Source organism: Vitis vinifera, chromosome 14 (genome assembly GCF_030704535.1).
Source record: "Vitis vinifera cultivar Pinot Noir 40024 chromosome 14, ASM3070453v1".
NCBI lineage: Eukaryota > Viridiplantae > Streptophyta > Magnoliopsida > Vitales > Vitaceae > Vitis > Vitis vinifera.
The window spans coordinates 2,766,942-2,784,032 of record NC_081818.1 but is presented as its reverse complement, the minus strand read 5'-3'; the positions used below and the strand labels follow the sequence as shown (position 1 = coordinate 2,784,032).

General features: G+C 35.7%; 1 protein-coding gene across 7 annotated transcripts in view; it reads left to right on the top strand.

Moving 5' to 3' along the window:
- The window catches only part of LOC100266555 (protein ALWAYS EARLY 2), a 44,268-nt gene extending 27,452 nt beyond the window's left edge, over positions 1 to 16,816 (top strand). For 4 of the 7 annotated variants that reach the window (XM_019225031.2, XM_019225029.2, XM_059742845.1 and 1 more), the window contains 10 exons: positions 5,099 to 5,176; positions 7,121 to 7,389; positions 9,115 to 9,426; positions 9,523 to 9,701; positions 9,791 to 10,073; positions 11,884 to 12,045; positions 13,503 to 13,625; positions 13,716 to 13,934; positions 14,599 to 14,889; positions 16,335 to 16,816. In XM_019225031.2, coding sequence (XP_019080576.1) covers positions 5,099 to 5,176; positions 7,121 to 7,389; positions 9,115 to 9,426; positions 9,523 to 9,701; positions 9,791 to 10,073; positions 11,884 to 12,045; positions 13,503 to 13,625; positions 13,716 to 13,934; positions 14,599 to 14,889; positions 16,335 to 16,505 — 2,087 coding nt within the window. In that variant the 3' untranslated portion in view covers positions 16,506 to 16,816. The remainder of the gene's footprint in view (positions 1 to 5,098; positions 5,177 to 7,120; positions 7,390 to 9,114; positions 9,427 to 9,522; positions 9,702 to 9,790; positions 10,074 to 11,883; positions 12,046 to 13,502; positions 13,626 to 13,715; positions 13,935 to 14,598; positions 14,890 to 16,334) is intronic. The other 3 variants (XM_059742843.1, XM_019225030.2, XM_019225032.2) reach the window with 3 other exon arrangements.
- The last annotated feature ends 275 nt before the right edge of the window (positions 16,817 to 17,091 follow it).

The window sequence follows — 17,091 nt, the reverse complement described above, 5'->3', positions numbered from 1 at the left end:
TGAGCCTTAATCCGGATTTCACATGCCTTAAAATTTTTATCTTTATGTTCTTTGAGGGGCCACTTCTTTTTTGAAGTATGTTCGGGACTTTTTCCCCATGAGCTTGTGAGAATTTGCTTTGGATTGGGAGTTTTGTTCTATGGGTGTTTGGAGTTGGGGTCCAGCTTGTTTTTTCTTTGCTCGTTCTGCTGTTTTTTCAACTCATCCTGTCATACTTTCTTTCTTATTAGTAATATTTTCCGTTTTCTGTCAAGTAAATAAATAAATATGGAGAACATGATACAGTGATTCACTTTATAAAGGTTGTGGAACATAACGTGCATATATGAGCAACCTTAATGTGGAGTAAATTCACCTAAATGTTAAGAAAACATTGGAAATTCACTTTTTTAAATGTTTCAGTAGCATTTTCTGTGGGTAATCGTTGTGCTTATGGAGCATATCCAGTAGAGGCAGATTGCTTGTTAGAGATAAGTTTCCTGGAAAGTTTAAGTGTTCGAAAACCGAAACTGATATGGAAAGAAATAACTTTGTAAAGCTGTAAATTATTTATTAGTTGTCAATCTTTGTATTTTTAGGAAAGTAATTGTTAGGAGTTATTCTTTCCTTTTAATTAGTGATTTAGTTTCCTAATTTGAAGGATTTGTATATGCTGTAAACTCTATAAAAGAATAATCTCAATGAAAGAAAATTCTTCCCGTGAAACCCTATTCTTCAACTTGGTATCAGAGCTAGCAATTTGCTTGCCGAAATCCTACTTTTTCCTCTCTTTCAATCCCTGTTCTCTGAAACCATGTCAGATATTTCAAACGAGTCCACTACTGTTCCTCAACCTTCTCTGAACAATCCCATCATCACTGATTCTTCAAAAATCAGTCCTACCACCTCGGAATCTCACTCTGTCCAAATCACCACGATTCACTTGAATGGTGACAACTTTCTGAGATGGTCTCAATCAGTTCGGATGTACATCAGAGGACGTGGAAAGATGGGCTACCTGACGGGTGAAAAGAAGGCTCCTGCAGTGGATGATCCGAACTATGCTATATGGGATGCTGAGAATTCCATGGTGATGGCATGGCTTGTGAATTCTATGGAAGAAGACATTAGCTCTAATTACATGTGCTATCCAACAACACAAGAGCTTTGGGAGAATGTAAATAAGATGTATTCTGATTTAGGGAATCAATCAAAGATTTTGAATTAACCCTCAAACTTGATGAGATACGACAAGAGCATCTTCTTGCACTGCTGAAATCCAACTTGACATCGGGTACTTCTAGTGTTTCTTTGGCACACACAGGTAATGAATTATATGCTCTATCTTGTCGTTTTAAATCTACTCCATGGATAATCGATTCTGGAGCATCCGACCACATGACCAATTCCTCAAACATGTTTGAATCCTATTCACCGTGTCCTGCAAATAAAAAGGTTCGGATAGCTGATGGTAATTTCTCACCTATTGCAGAAAAAGGTCTAATAAAAATCTCTGAGGGAATAGATCTTAAATCTGTTTTCCATGTTCCTAAACTTACTTGTAATCTCTTGTCTGTTAGCAAATTATCTAGAGATTCTAATTGTTGTGTTATCTTCTGTGAATCCCATTGTATTTTTCAGGACCAGAGCTCGGGGAAGACGATTGGCAGTGCTAGGATGATCAATGGTCTCTATTATTTCGAGGATAATTTACCTAGTAATAAAATTGCTCAAGGACTAAGTAGTATTAGTTCTGTTTCTGTTCGTGATCAAATAATGGTTTGGCATTGCAGATTAGGCCATCTTAGTTTCTCTTATTTAAAACATTTATTTCCCGTGTTATTTCAAAAGGTTGATCCTTTATCATTTCAATGTGAAAGTTGTTTTTTGGCAAAGAGCCAACGAAAAACCTACATTCCAAAACCCTATTATGCATCAAAACCATTTTATCTTTTTCACAGTGATGTTTGGGGACCTTCAAAAGTAACCACAATTTCAAGAAAAAAATGGTTTGTGACCTTTATAGATGACCATACACGTCTTTGTTGGGTATATTTAATGAGGGAAAAATCTGAAGTCAAGAATTTTACAGAATGATTGAAAACCAATTTCAAACAAAAATCAGTATTTTGAGATCTGATAATGGGACTGAGTACTTTAATAAAGTTTTGGAAACCTTTTCAAACGAGAAAGGAATTTTACATGAATCCTCGTGTTCTGATACCCCTAAACAGAATGGAATAGCTGAACGTAAAAATAAACACTTGTTAGAAGTAGCACGGGCTATGATGTTTTACATGAATATTCCAAAATACTTATAGGGGGATGCCATACTAAATGCTTCATATCTAATCAACAGGATGGCTACAAAAATTTTGCAGTATACCACTCCTTTGGAGTGCTTGAAAAAGGTTCCAGAATCTCGAATTAATTCTGAATTACTCTTGAAAATATTTGGTTGCATTGCATATGTATACATTCCAAAAAGGTCAAGATCTAAGTTAGACCCAAGAGCAGAAAATTGTGTTTTTGTAGGATATACTCCTAATAAAAAGGGTTACAAATGTTTTAATCCCCTTACAAAACGTTTTTACACAACTATGGATGTTTCCTTTATGGAAAATGTCCCATATTTCACCAAAAATTTACTTCAGGGGGAGAAATTAGTGGAACCAAATTTTTGGGAAATTGTTGAACCTTTGCCTAGTGTAATTCTTGATATCTCTCTTGAAAAAAAATAAGGAAACTAAGCCTATTGAATCCGAATCTAAAATTGGTCTGTCAGAAGAAGAAATACTACGAATGAAAAAAAATAGAAACAATCTTGAGCCTGTGGTTTATTCAAGGAAAAAAGTCCCTGGAAGAAGTAAAGACCAGCCGATCATCCCAGCACATGGTCAACCAAAAGCCCTGGGCAATGGCTCTCTAAATGTCTCAGGTAACCCTCCTTCTATTCCTACTCATATACATGCTTCTTCTTTTGTTATTGATCTAAGTTTACCATCACACTTTGGTCCAAGTCCAGAAATATCTGCACCCGAACCCGGTTTAGGATTAGCCCTAATTGTTCCTGCACAGGACCTTGACCTTGATCTCCCTATTGCTCTTAGAAAGGGAACCCGAGCCTACACTAAACATCCCATTGCCAAATATATCTCCTATAGTAACCTTTCTGACAACTATAGAGCATTCACTAAAAATATTTCAAAACTTGTGGTACCTAGAAATATTCAAGAAGTACTAGATGAACCGAGTTGGAAATTGGCAGTGTTTGAGGAAATGAATGCCTTAAAAATGAATGGCACTTGGGAGGTTGTAAATTTACCAAGGGAAAAAAAAGTTGTAGGGTGCAAATGGGTGTTTACAATAAAGAGTAAAGCAGATGGAAGTATTGAAAGATACAAAGCCAGACTTGTGGCAAAGGGTTTTACTCAAACCTATGGGATAGACTACCAAGAGACTTTCGCCCCCGTAGCTAAAATAAACTCGATTAGAGTTTTGTTGTCCCTTGCAGTAAATTCCAATTGGCCCTTACACCAATTGGATGTTAAAAATGCCTTTCTTAATGGAGACCTAGAGGAGGAAGTGTTCATGAGTCCTCCACCAGGTTTTGAAGAAAGTTTTGGAGTTGGGAAAGTGTGCAAATTGAAGAAGTCCTTATACGGACTTAAGCAGTCGCCTAGAGCTTGGTTTGAGCGCTTTGGCAAAGTAATAAAGCATTATGGATATACTCAAAGTCAAGCTGATCACACGATGTTCTACAAACATTCAAATGAAGGTAAAGTAGCCATCTTAATTGTGTATGTTGACGATATTGTGTTAACTGGGGATGATTGCAATGAACTAGAGAAGCTGAAGGGGAAACTTGTTGAGGAATTTGAGATTAAGGACCTGGGAGCATTAAAATACTTTCTTGGGATGGAGTTTGCTAGGTCCAAAGAAGGTATCTTTGTAAATCAACGGAAATATGTTCTTGATCTTCTTGATGAGACAGGTATGTTAGGATGTAAGCCTACTGAAACACCTATAGAGCCAAATGTAAAACTACAGCCTACAAAAACCAAGAATGTGAAGGACCGGGATCGTTATCAGAGACTTGTTGGGAGATTGATTTACCTATCCCATACACGCCCTGACATAGCATTCTCAGTGAGTATGGTTAGTCAGTTTATGCATGCGCCTAGACCAGAGCATTTTGAAGCTGTTTACAGGATTCTAAGGTATCTAAAGGGGACACCTGGTAGAGGTCTTCTGTTTAAGTCACGAGGACACCTACAAATTGAAACCTACACCGATGCAGACTAGGCTGGAAGCATAGTGGATCGAAGGTCCACCTCTGGGTACTGTTCATTTGTAGGTGGCAACTTGGTTACGTGGCGAAGTAAAAAATAGAACGTGGTTGCTAGAAGTAGTGCTGAGGCTGAGTTTAGAGCTGTAACTCATGGTATTTGTGAGATTATGTGGATAAGAGATTACTGGAAGAGTTAAAGATGACAGGTTCATCTCCTATGAAGTTGTATTATGACAACAAAGCAGCAATTTCAATAGCTCACAATCCGGTTCTCCATGACTGCACCAAACATGTGGAAGTGGACAAGCATTTCATTAAAGAGAAGATAGACAACGGATTGGTTTGTATGACCTATATCCCTACTGAGGAACAAGTGGCTGATGTCTTCACCAAAGGACTACACAAAAGGCAATTCGATTTTCTAGTTGGCAAGCTGGCTATGGAAGATATCTTTAAGCCAGCTTGAGGGGGAGTGTTGGAAAACCGAAACTGATATGGAAAGAAATAACTTTGTAAAGCTGTAAATTATTTATTAGTTGTCAATCTTTGTATTTTTAGGAAAGTAATTGTTAGGAGTTATTCTTTCCTTTTAATCAGTAATTTAGTTTCCTAATTTGAAGGATTTGTATATACTGTAAACTCTATAAAAGAATAATCTCGATGAAAGAAAATTATTCCCGTGAAACCCTATTCTTCAACTTTAAGAGAGAAAATCCCATTAGTTCTGGAAACTATTCCCCAAGCCATGAGGACAAATTTTCATGCAATTACATGTGGATTTTTTTAATGATACATATATACTTATCACTCTTATTGTTCTTTATGTAGATGAAAGCTCTGCCTTAGATGCCCTGCAAACATTGGCCGATTTGTCTCTTATGATGCCGGACTCTGCTGTAGAATCTGGTGAATGCTTAATGCTTTCTTCTTAAATTCTTTAGAGTGTGAGCATGTGTATGTGTATGTTAGGATCTCATGTTAAAGGTCATTGTATTTGTATATATTTTCTGGTCTACATTGCTTTGCATTCTGTGGCAAACTAGGCTCATCTATTTCATCTTTTGTAATGTGTATTGATGTTTCACCAACTCCACCACACTGCTCAGAAGCGCTAAAAAGGGGCAGGTTGTAAAGTAGATTTAGGTTGAGAGTGCTTAATTTCCTCACAAGCTTCAAAAGTTTGGACCAGATGAGGAGTATTTGTATGTGCACATGCATGTGTATCTATTTTCCTTAATTTCATGTGTTTTTTTTTTTTTCTTTCAATCATTTGCCTCATCTATGTTACTGTGCTTTGTTATATTTCATGTCCCACATCTTTGTCTATGCAATACAGCAACTTCTCAGGTTGCTTGTGGAGTTAGAACCACTTCAGTTTTATTACATTATTGCCTACTCCTTGTATGAAAGAATAAGGGTTGATAGTTTGGATTTGACTTTAATGACTTGCACCAACTTAAAGAGTATCATAATCCAAGTATGGAGTGCCCTTCTAGTTTTTTTTCTTTTTTTCTTTTTGGGGAGTCCTCTTCCCAAAAATAATGACCAGTTTTAAGATTTCTCCATATCACTCTCATCAACAAATGCCTCTGGTGCCTGTTATTCTTACCTTAGATAGGATCTTATTCTGTCAGCAAAATCTAACCTAGGTTGAAAGTCTTCTCCATGGACATTGCTAATAAGTCTTGTCCATGGACATTGCTAGCAACACTGCCATCAACACTTCTAGTACGTAATCACCATGAGAAGCACATCATCACCACTATCATTAGCACCATTGTGGTAATGCACACATATACCAATGCCAACAACACTACTTTGGAAACCTCTACTGCACCATCATTGTCATCATGCAACCTCTTCCACCTGAGGAATGAACCCATTTCTGTTCCCTGTATTTTAACCTCCATTACTTACATCAACGCAGTATTGCAAAACCTTACCAATACCACTTCCATTTTCACAAATTTGCTATCAATTCCATCATTGCCTCCATCATCTCCAAGATATTAAATCTAATCCTCAAGATCTCAGCTGGGCTTTTGCATCTCAAAGGGTCTCAAGAAAAAAAATAGGCTTCACTTTCAAGCCTTCAATTTCTCATGCAGAATCTTGATATATTTCAAGGAGATATCAAGATATCTGAAGAACGTCCCATTTGTTATTCTTTGTTGCATGAGATGCTGCATTTGAATCCCTTTTAGCTGTTCTTTTAGCTAATTATCCTCTATTTTGAAGAAGTAGGTGAATTATTATATGATATCTTAGTATTCAAACATGTTTTTGTTAACATTTTTTCTATTTTGATTGTTGATAATTTTTTTTGCTTGTGTATCACAAGTCATATTTCCATTTTACTTGTAATAATGACTGTAAATGGTGATTACTCTTTCAATGTTTCCATTAATCACTTTCAAATTTCTATTTGAAATTTCCATATTTTGGTACTAATTTCCCTCAAATTTTTTCCAAACCCCAAAATGAAATTGAGGACCCATAGTATCTCGGTGTTTTTGGATCCTCGGTACTCTTGCACTATAGAGATTCAAGTCCTTGAACACCATCATGCATTGATAGAAATTCATTTCCTTTTTCTTTTATTGGATTTGGTAATTGAGCATTTTTTGTTTCTAAAAAGGGAAAGAAAGAAAGAAATTTTGACAAAATCTAAGTCCATCCTGACCTGACTTCAGGATTCAATGTCCTGAGTTTCAACTGCAAAAGTTTCTGTACAGCTACAGAATTCACATTTTTGTTGCTTTTGTATGTGTGTGTATCATGTATTTGGTGTTTATTTTCATGTTCAATCTCTTGCTTATTTTTGTTTTTTGTTTTTTTCTTTTGGTTTAGAATCATCTATACAGTTGAAGGAAGAAAAAATAACCCTTGATAATGTACATGAAGCAATGTTTGCAAGCCATCAAAGGGACAAGAATAAGCTCATGGTAGCTAAAGAGAGAGTAGTTAAAGCAATTCCTGGAGTTGAGGTTACTGCCTCTATAAAATACGAACATGGAAGGGACTCAGCCATTGATGTTAATGCTCTTTCAGAAGCACAGCAACGACCTGAATCTAACAATAAACAATTGAAAAGGAAAGACAAGTCCTTGGCATCAAAGGTTAGTATAGAGACTACTATTCTTAATGAAAAATTTCAGTGCTCCTCCACCTCTCTCTCTCTCTCTCTCTTTCACACTCCTTTTTCTTGCTGATGTCATGAATCTCAGCCAATTTATGGGTTGACTTGGTGACCAAAACAATTCTTGTTCAAGTTTCAGATATCAAATGCTGATGCATATTCCAATTCTCATTTTAAGTGTATTTCTGGAGAATGAAAAAAGCAAATTGATTATATTTAGCAGCAGATCTATTATTCTTTTTTTTCAAATTTTGTGTGAGTTATTCACCTTAATGGTGTTTTGAACTAGTTATTAACCTCCTAAATTTCTGTCCAATATGTAAGTTATAGTACAGTCATTTTACAACCTCATCATCAGTTTAGATATATCAGTTATGTTGCCTGATGGAGTTCAGAGGTTGGTAATCCCATTTGATTCTATTTTTTGACAAACAATGATAATGATTTATTAAAAGAACATATTCAAGGAAAAAAAAAAAGAGAATCTGTTAAAAGAAAAAGGTACAAAGAAGTTCCTGTCAAACAAAATTATTAGAATTTTGAACTTTGCTAATTAATGCAATTATTCTTTCCTGTCAAACAAAATTATTAGAATTTTGAATTCTGCTAATTAATGCAATTATTCTTTCCTCATGCCGTTAGAAGAGATGAGATCAAACAAATGACCATGGTTGATTCCAGAAAGATTAAGAATGTAAATGTATTTCATTTGTGTTGATTATTATATGTGGATGCTCATGTGATGCAAATGTTTGTTGCTTGAATTTGGATCTTCATTTGTTGTGTCTTTCTTCTTCTTTTTTTCTTTTTTTTTCTTTTTTTTTTAAAGAGAAATATTTGTTCTGTCTAGCATACAAACTTTATAATTTGCCATAGTATCCTGTATATATTAAGTTTAATGGCTTAGGTCCTGAATGAATTTTCACAGTTCTTAGAGATTTTTGTTGAAATCTAATAGCGTTTGATTGGTTGGAACCAAACAGAATGAATTAATTGCCTAGAGACTTACTCATCCAAGTGGGTTTGTTTGGGTTCTATTCCTAACTGGTCCACTGAGGTGCCTGGACCAATTAAGGAATCAAGACCACCGTTTGCATATCTGACCAGGCTGTCCCATCTGGTTCTGAGAACATTGATTCAGATTTTCCAGCACTGTTGAAATGCCTTTCATTTAGTTGTTATTATCACTTTAGGGGTTTGTTATTTACCATAATCAACCAATGCATCCTCGAATTGAAGGTTCAAATCCTTAAGGTGGGGAATTGTTGGAGTGTTGTTAAAAGAATAATGTCTTTACTTTTGAAGGCAAATACATATACATATCTTCAAGATACTTCACAAGTAATGTTTTGAAATCTGGCAAGGACACTTCTATAAAGCTGTTTTGTCAGTGCAGATACATGGGATTTTTTTAAATTGCAGACACTTTGCCAAAACTCTTCTATCATGATCTGGACAGATAGTAAACACTCTGGAATACTGATTTTTCTTGTCTTAAAATTTAGAGCAAGAAAAAATTGTAATGGTCTACATGAAAGTTAGAGAGAACTCGAGACATTTTTCAAAAGTAGAAGTCTAATAACAATGAGGTCAAGACATCTTTATTTTATAATCACAATTCTTTCTTCAAGAATGGCTGCGGTGTCAAGTTTGCTTTGTTGCACAGGTTGTTACATCTCCATTTCCTATGCACTTGTTTTTTCAGGCCTTAGCTGAAGAAGAGAATAAATCTATGGTTAAAGGTAGACATGCTGGTCAAATTGCTGCTCTGTCAAAACAATGGAAATCTGTCAGACCTCTGGAGCATTCTTTAAATAGTGATCAGAAAGAAGCAAGGAATGATTTAGCAGGTTCCACTGCAAGCCATGTTAACTTACCAACCAAACAGAGAAGTAGGCGGAAGATGCATCTGAAGAAAACATTGATCCAGAAAGAGATGAAGTCTCCTGAGAATAGTTTTAGTAAACAATCCAGTAAATACTCTACTTCACTACAATACAGCACAGACTACCTAAAGGTTGAATTTGCATCTTCCTTCACTTTTTCAGAAACTTCAGTTATCTAAGATATAAAATAAAGCTGACATAAATTGTTTTTTTCACTGTATTTGTAGAAGAAGATTTCTTGTTCCTTATCATCTTACATGGCACGTAGATGGTGCACTTTCGAGTGGTTCTACAGTGCAATTGATTACCCTTGGTTTGTTAAAAAAGAATTTGTAGAGTACTTAGATCATGTTGGACTGGGGCACATTCAAAGACTATCTCGTGTGGAATGGGATGTCATAAGAAGGTAATTTGTTTTCCTGCTGTTGCCATATCTATTTACAACTGTACATGTGGATGGTGACATACTCTATGTTTCATTTCTTGTTGATGCAGTTCCCTTGGCAAACCTCGAAGGTTTTCTGAACGCTTTCTACATGAAGAAAAAGAGAAACTTAAACAGTATCGGAAGTCTGTTAGGACTCATTATACTGAGCTTCGTACTGGTGCCAGGGAAGGACTTCCCAGAGATCTAGCGCGACCTTTATCAGTTGGACAACGAGTAATTGCTCTTCATCCCAAAACGAGAGAAGTTCATAATGGAAGTGTACTCACAGTTGATCATGACAAGTGTATGGTTCAGTTTGACCGTGCTGAGATAGGAGTTGAATTTGTCATGGTAGTGCACTCATTGACACTGTCTTATCATTTTTCATTAATGTCCATATTTTCAGCTTGAAATATATTTTTTAGTCTGTTTACTAAAATTTCATCTAAAAATGTGAAAATAAGTTTAAATGAAATTGCAATAATCAGAAATATACATCCTATATCAACCTGATCTTGAAGATCTTTGGCCTCAAACTTCATGCTAATGCTTTTGACTTTATGCTTAAGTGATATAGCATAGAGATACTAGCCCTGTTAATGATAGTGGTCTTTTATTAATGATAAGCTAAGTGTATTGCTACACTAATATTGATTACTGCAATTTAGCTCCCTGCATCTTTCTCCTATCTGTTTATTGCCTGTTCTTCCTCTTCTGGTAGTAACTAAGTAAAGTCATGACATTCTCGATAAGGTTTAGTCATTGAGGCAAAGAATTTAGCCCTTTAGAGTGCTCTTTACCTTTCTTACTTACAGGTGAAATATTCTGCCATTTTGATATCTTGGGTGTCTAAATCAAAGCGAGGGCCTTGGAGGTATAGTGGGTGGCTCTATCAAATTCTAGATGTTCTTGTATCTTGAGCTGTTCTTTTGCTTGGTTGTCTTGTTCAGCTAATAATGTTGCCGATCTTTTAGAAAAAAAAAAAGAGAAGCCAAGCACTGGGTTCCTTTTGTATGAGATTTTTACCCCCTTGAGGAATGTGGAGACGTTCTACCTCATACAAGTTCATGTAGCATTCTTGTGATGTAGAGCTGTTGTCTTGTTCCTATTGGAGAAGTTCCTCTCAATTTCTTCTTTTAATCAGATTTTATATATTTTGAAAAGATTTCTCGTCCTTCATTTACACTTAAAAATTGTGCATTAGTTTGTTTTTAATCACTTCAAAAAGCGAAAAGAGGCAATGAGATTCCTTGGAAATGGCTTTTTAAAGACACCGGTCACCTAATTACATAGTTAGACTAATTTTACATTGCTCTGCATGAATCTGCCCAAAACATTAACCACTACAATGGAAAGAAAGGGAGGTAAAGGGTCGCCTTCATAAGACCTCTAGACACTCCTAGTAGAAGATTGCTCATCCTCCTCCTCAACCTAAGCCTACAACCTCTCCCTAGAAGAGCATGGTCCATGAAACCTCAATCTATATGGTGTGGGCTTTCTCAAAGTTGACTTGTAAATCATGCCTTACTTTTCTGATCATTGTTTCTCATCTGCAGCTTCCCTTGCAACTTGAACAATGTGCAAAATTTACTGGCTCTCAATAAAAGCTCCCTGTAAAATGCAGACAGTTTTGTGAATCTCATACAATAAAAGCTCCATGTAAAAAGGAGAAAGTTTTGTGAATCTCATAAAGATTGGACACCAAAATAATGGGTGTAAAATCTTAGAGCTGAGAATGATGGCTTATTAAAGTTCTTTTTATTTACATTTAAGTGAATTTGGTATGAATGCTGTTGCTCCTCTATATGATCATTTTGCTTTCTCCTTTTGTTTTTTCCGTTAGAAGAACCACTTTCTAGATGATGAAAATTTTGCGGGATCCAAAGTTCTTTTTATTTGGATTTGATTGAATTTGATTTGCATGTTGTTGCTCCTCTATATGGTAATTTGCTTTCTTCTTGCGTTTTTTCTTTAGAAGAACCATCCTAGAGGTTAAGAAAAATTAGCAAGATACTGCTAATAATTTATTTACTTTAGTGAAGTTGCTGTTGCCTAGAAAAGAAAAAATGTTATGTTTCTTATAGGAATCGAATCCATATTTCTATTTTTAAATCATCCAATACTTACTTTTGGAATGACACAAGGTGATCTTTTATTATAGGATATTGATTGCATGCCTTCAGATCCATTGGATAATATGCCAGAAGCTCTTAGGAGACAGAATTCTACTGTGGGCCAGTTCCTTGTGAATTCTAAAGAGCAGAAAGTGAGGCATCTTGTGAATGCACATACTCCCATGAATTCTTTGATAAAGCAGGCAAAGGTTAGCATACTTCTGGAATAAATTTTCTAATGAGTTTTGCTTATGCTAAAGCCTGGTATTTACCTATTGTGGTTGGAAAACTAGGTATATTTTATATTCTGAATGGTTATGCATCTTCTTCTATATGAATGCCTCATTTTAAGCATCTATTTCTGTTGGTAATTCGGAGTGCAAAATATTTTAGAACAACAGTTTCCCCTGTCAAGTCTGATTATAAAGTATGCTGCCAGGTTTTGGATCAACTTGATGTATGAAAATATTGTTTTAGAGCCTGGATTATAGGGGTTTCAACTGTGAAAACTAGAACCTGGCATTGTTCTTGTGATTGATTTATACAAGTGGCTTTTGGTTAAAAACCAGTTTATATTGTAAAATACATACATACACACACACACACACACACACACATATATATATATATATTCATAGTTGAATCTGTTATCCTCTTTATCTCTTTCATTTATATACATTATAGTATTGTATGAGTCTTCTGTGAAACTGATATATTTTCTTTTGAATCTGTTTTTCTACTAAGTAATTATGGACAGAATTGGAAGTTCAATTTGACAGGCAAACCTTCTGGAATCTATCCCTTTCCTTGTTCTGGTTTAAAAACTCTAAATTCATGAACTGCTTTTTTTATGATGTAAATGTCTTCTCTTCTTACATGATTAGCACAATAGATTTAGATTAACAATTGATCGTATCAGTCAAGAAAAATATTTGTTGTCTGAAATTGATAGATCTTCTTTGTATCAAATATTTAAATCAAAACATTTAGGAAACAATGGTTTTTCTAAATTAATTTAAACATAGAAGTTTTAGTCCAGTGGGATACCATTAGTTCCATTTTGCAAGCTAATACAGCAGCTATTGACATTGTTAATGCACAGTGAGCAACATATGGTCAGCCCTATATGGTGGCAGTCCAAGCAAGGGAAGATGATATACAAGCACTTTCTGAATTGAATTGTGCTTTTGATAAAAAGGTCATTCCATTTATTATTTATTAATCAATCATAGATATAACTAATCCAAAATAACACTAAAGTAAAGTTGGAATTAGTGTTGAGTGCCCTTTTTCCACAGTGATTTTCACTATTTGCTGCATCAACCAAATGCTTTTTCTCACCTCATTTGGTTGGATGAAGTAGATTTAGCCACTTTCTATTGGTTGGATTGCTATGATGCTTGATCACCATCCATTAAAGTCATGATTTTAAATTGTGTCTTGGCCATAGTCTTGGTCAAGATTTCAGTCTATAGGCATTAAGTGTAACAGATGTTATGAATCTGAAATGCATGCTAGAACCATGTCATTAAAAACCACTATATGAAGTTTTTTACCCTATTATGATTTTTCTTAATTTATATATTAACTGCATACGAACCATTTGCAAGGAACTATATTAAAATTGATGACTATAACTGCTGATACATTTTGTTCGGACTGATAGGAAGCATTGTTGATGGAGCTTAGGCATGCAAATAATGATGTATTGGGGAATGAAGACGGGTTTCTAAAAGATTCTGAATCTTTGAAGAAGCATTGTGCCATGGTACTTGTACATCTGAAGGAAGTCTGTGTTCTGACATGTGGATTCCATGGTCTAGTATTCAGCTTTCATTTTTATTTTTCAATTTATTCCTGAACTTTTTGAGTGTGGCAGGTTTCTTCTGCTCTTCTTTACTTGAGGCAATGTGAAGCTTATCCAGGAAAAACCCTTCCTCCCTGGTTGACAACCTCAACCATTTCTAGTGGTCCTCTTATGCCCCCAAGTTCTCTTGATAATCCATCATCCACCTCTCTAGAACCAGGATTTAATGTTGGGGAAATTGTCTTGGGCTCACGATCAAAAGCTCATAAAATGGTACATGCAGCTATGAAGGTAGGAAGGTCCTCATAATCTCTCTCTCTCTCTCTCTCTCTCTCTCACACACACACACACACACACACACATTTTTGTGATATTTACTGTATCAATTAGGAATTGTAGATCCATTCTTTCTCATTCACATTTTGAAATTTACTTTCATCAATAAGGAATTGCAGATTGGTTCTCTTGCACTCACATTTTGAAATTTGCTTGTATCACTTAGGAATTGCAGATTTAATGTTCATTTCTGTAGCATTTAGCTTAAAAAATTTGAATCTTGTTGCACAAGCATGGATTTTGGGGGGTTTCCCTGTAAACTGCATCCAGACCTCAAGCATGGGAATTAATCTTTTAGCTGATAGGCTGCCACTTTGATGCCCCACCATCCAAAGACAATATTTTATTAATGATCCTATCATCTGATCAGGACTTCAACTGTGATACATTTTCTTGATTATCTGAAGAGGATTCTTAGTATTGGATGATTTTGCAATTTCTGGACCAGAACTCATCCAAGTTGGTGCTCTGCTAGTTACAACTTATATAGCCTGAAGTGGCTGACCCTTACTGTAGTTGTGGATCGTGTATTGAAACAAGCTTCCTTTTGTCTTCATCTGTGTGCATACATCACAATTGCCAAACAATTATTCTGATTATGTCTTAATCACCATTTCAGGCAATAGCATCGATGAAGCAAGGGGAAGAAGCGTTCACCAGGATTGGAGATGCTTTAGATTCTATGCACAAACAGCAATTGAGATCTGATTCTGGGGTCTCAGTATTGCGGGTATTGGATCCAGTCAATGGCTCCTTTGCTCATCCCAACCAGTTAACTTCCTTTACATCAGAGCCTCTGCTGACAAGTCATGCATCTGGTCCAAAATTGCCTAATGATTCTGGCAAAATAGAAGCGCCAATTGCATCGGAGCTTATCACTTCATGTGTAGCTGCTTTGCTCATGATACAGGTAAATTGGAAACTGTCTGAACGAATATCTGATCTTGCACTTCTTCACAATGACCATGTATATGGAATGTCTGAACTGTAAGGTAGGATAATGATGATCTTTTCTTATGATGAAAATAAACACTTCCTAAAATGGCCATGTGTTTGGAAAATGTAAGGTACATGATAGGATGAGTTTTCTATAGTTTCTTTGGTGGTTTATTGGGTCAGGCACCAGGCAATTCCCAGTAGTGCTCAATATGTCACTGCCCATAAAGAAACTCCACTAAAACCAACAATCTGCATGTAGGAAACAAACTCTTTTTCTTTTTCTTTTTTGATTTTTTGTTAGAAGGAACAAACTCAATGAACTAAGAAAAAATCTTAAATTGACCATTTGGGTCTACAACTTGATTCTTTTTCCAATGCTCTACTCTATCCTCAGGGCCACAAATTTTATTAATTTGTACTCCATGTCAACCAATGTCAATATCCATTAAGACCAACATAAATTATGTCACTTTCTAGTGGTGCATGCTTTGGTATTTGATGCATGTTGTCTCAACTAATTTTCATGACCACTCCTGATTAGTGCAACCTCCACACCTTTCCAAATGCATTCACTTCTAATTTGATCCCTTTTTTTTGCTTCCCTGATACTATCTTAACATCTTCATTTTAGATATTCTTATTCTTCGTGCCCAACAGTTTGTGCCATAATGCTTGTATCAAGATCTTCATTATCTTCAATCTCTCATGGATAGTCAGGCCTTTGATTTTAGTGATCTTCCTTGGGATTTTCTTGGTTATCAATCTTAACCATTCCTTCTTGTCTTTCATTCTTTTTCTTTTATCTTTTTTATTTTTTGGATTGGCAGCATTTTTTTTTCTCCTTTTTTAGGGTGCATGAGATAGAACCTGGAACTTCTTTATATTAACCATTCATTCACCTCTAACTTCTTCCATCTTTATTCCCTTAAGTTTTCAAATCCAATCATTAGGGACATTGCATTAGGTCCTAATCAGATTTGAACTATTATTGGCTATAAAATAATAGACCCATATTGCTAATTGTCCTTGATTCATCCCAAATTTTAGACCTGAATCCTTATCAGATGTGGGATAATTAGGCTATACTGGCACCCGTTTACAGATTTTTTTCTCTTATCTCCAGAATGTGAAATGCTATGCTAGAGATCAGTCCAGGACTCATCTTTAAAATCAATCTGGCTACAATCTAAGGTTGAAAGGCCTTACACTTTAGCTCTTTATGCAACTCAAATTGGCATTTTATAGTTACTCCTGTATCTATAGAATCACTCCTCCCCAAAAATTTTCTTTGTAAAGTTATCTTTTGTTTATCTTTAGTGATAGTTTCAGATCCTCCCTGCAGGCATAAAAATTTTTATTTGCAACTGTCTCAATGGTGTATCTCGTGATCTAAGTATTGTTTCGTGAAACATGCAGACATGTACTGAACGACAGTATCCGCCATCTGACGTTGCACAGATATTGGATTCCGCGATCATCAGCTTACATCCGGGCTGTCCTCAGAACCTCCCAATCTACCGAGAGATAGAAATGTGCATGGGAAGAATCAAGACCCAGATATTAGCTCTTGTACCGACTTTACATTGACACTGGCTATTTGTCATTAGAAGCATGTAAATATGAAGCTGAACTGAACTCCTATTTTCAGCTTCGGTTTCCAGTAATATTTCTTATTTGTTTCTGTAATTTCCTCAGAAATCAAAAGCTATACCAGTGACAGAGTCAGAAGGATTGAGATCAACAGAGAATGAGCCAGCACTGAAATTTCCACCTATCATCAATAATGACCATGCAAGGAAATATTTGTAACCATGACTAGATGTTGAATTGAGGCCCACAGAGAAACAACATGTGAGCTGTTCTTTTATTAGTAGAATTATTAAAACTTGTTATGCTCATCTACCATGGCAATGAAAATGTTGTAACTTGTCTGAATATGTAGAAATTGACCATCTGATTTGGAGTTGAAATTACTGTGGAAATTCCAGGATGGAAGAGTGAATGATGCTCAGGTATGTTTAGAGGGAGCTGGGATTTGAAGTTCTCACATTCACATTCCTTCAGGGTGCAGAGGTTGGTAAAAATTCACTCACTTTAGTGTCATGCATTATCCTTTTCGGATCCAGCCGAAGGATTCTTTTAACAACGCAAACTGGGTATACCCTCCATTGAA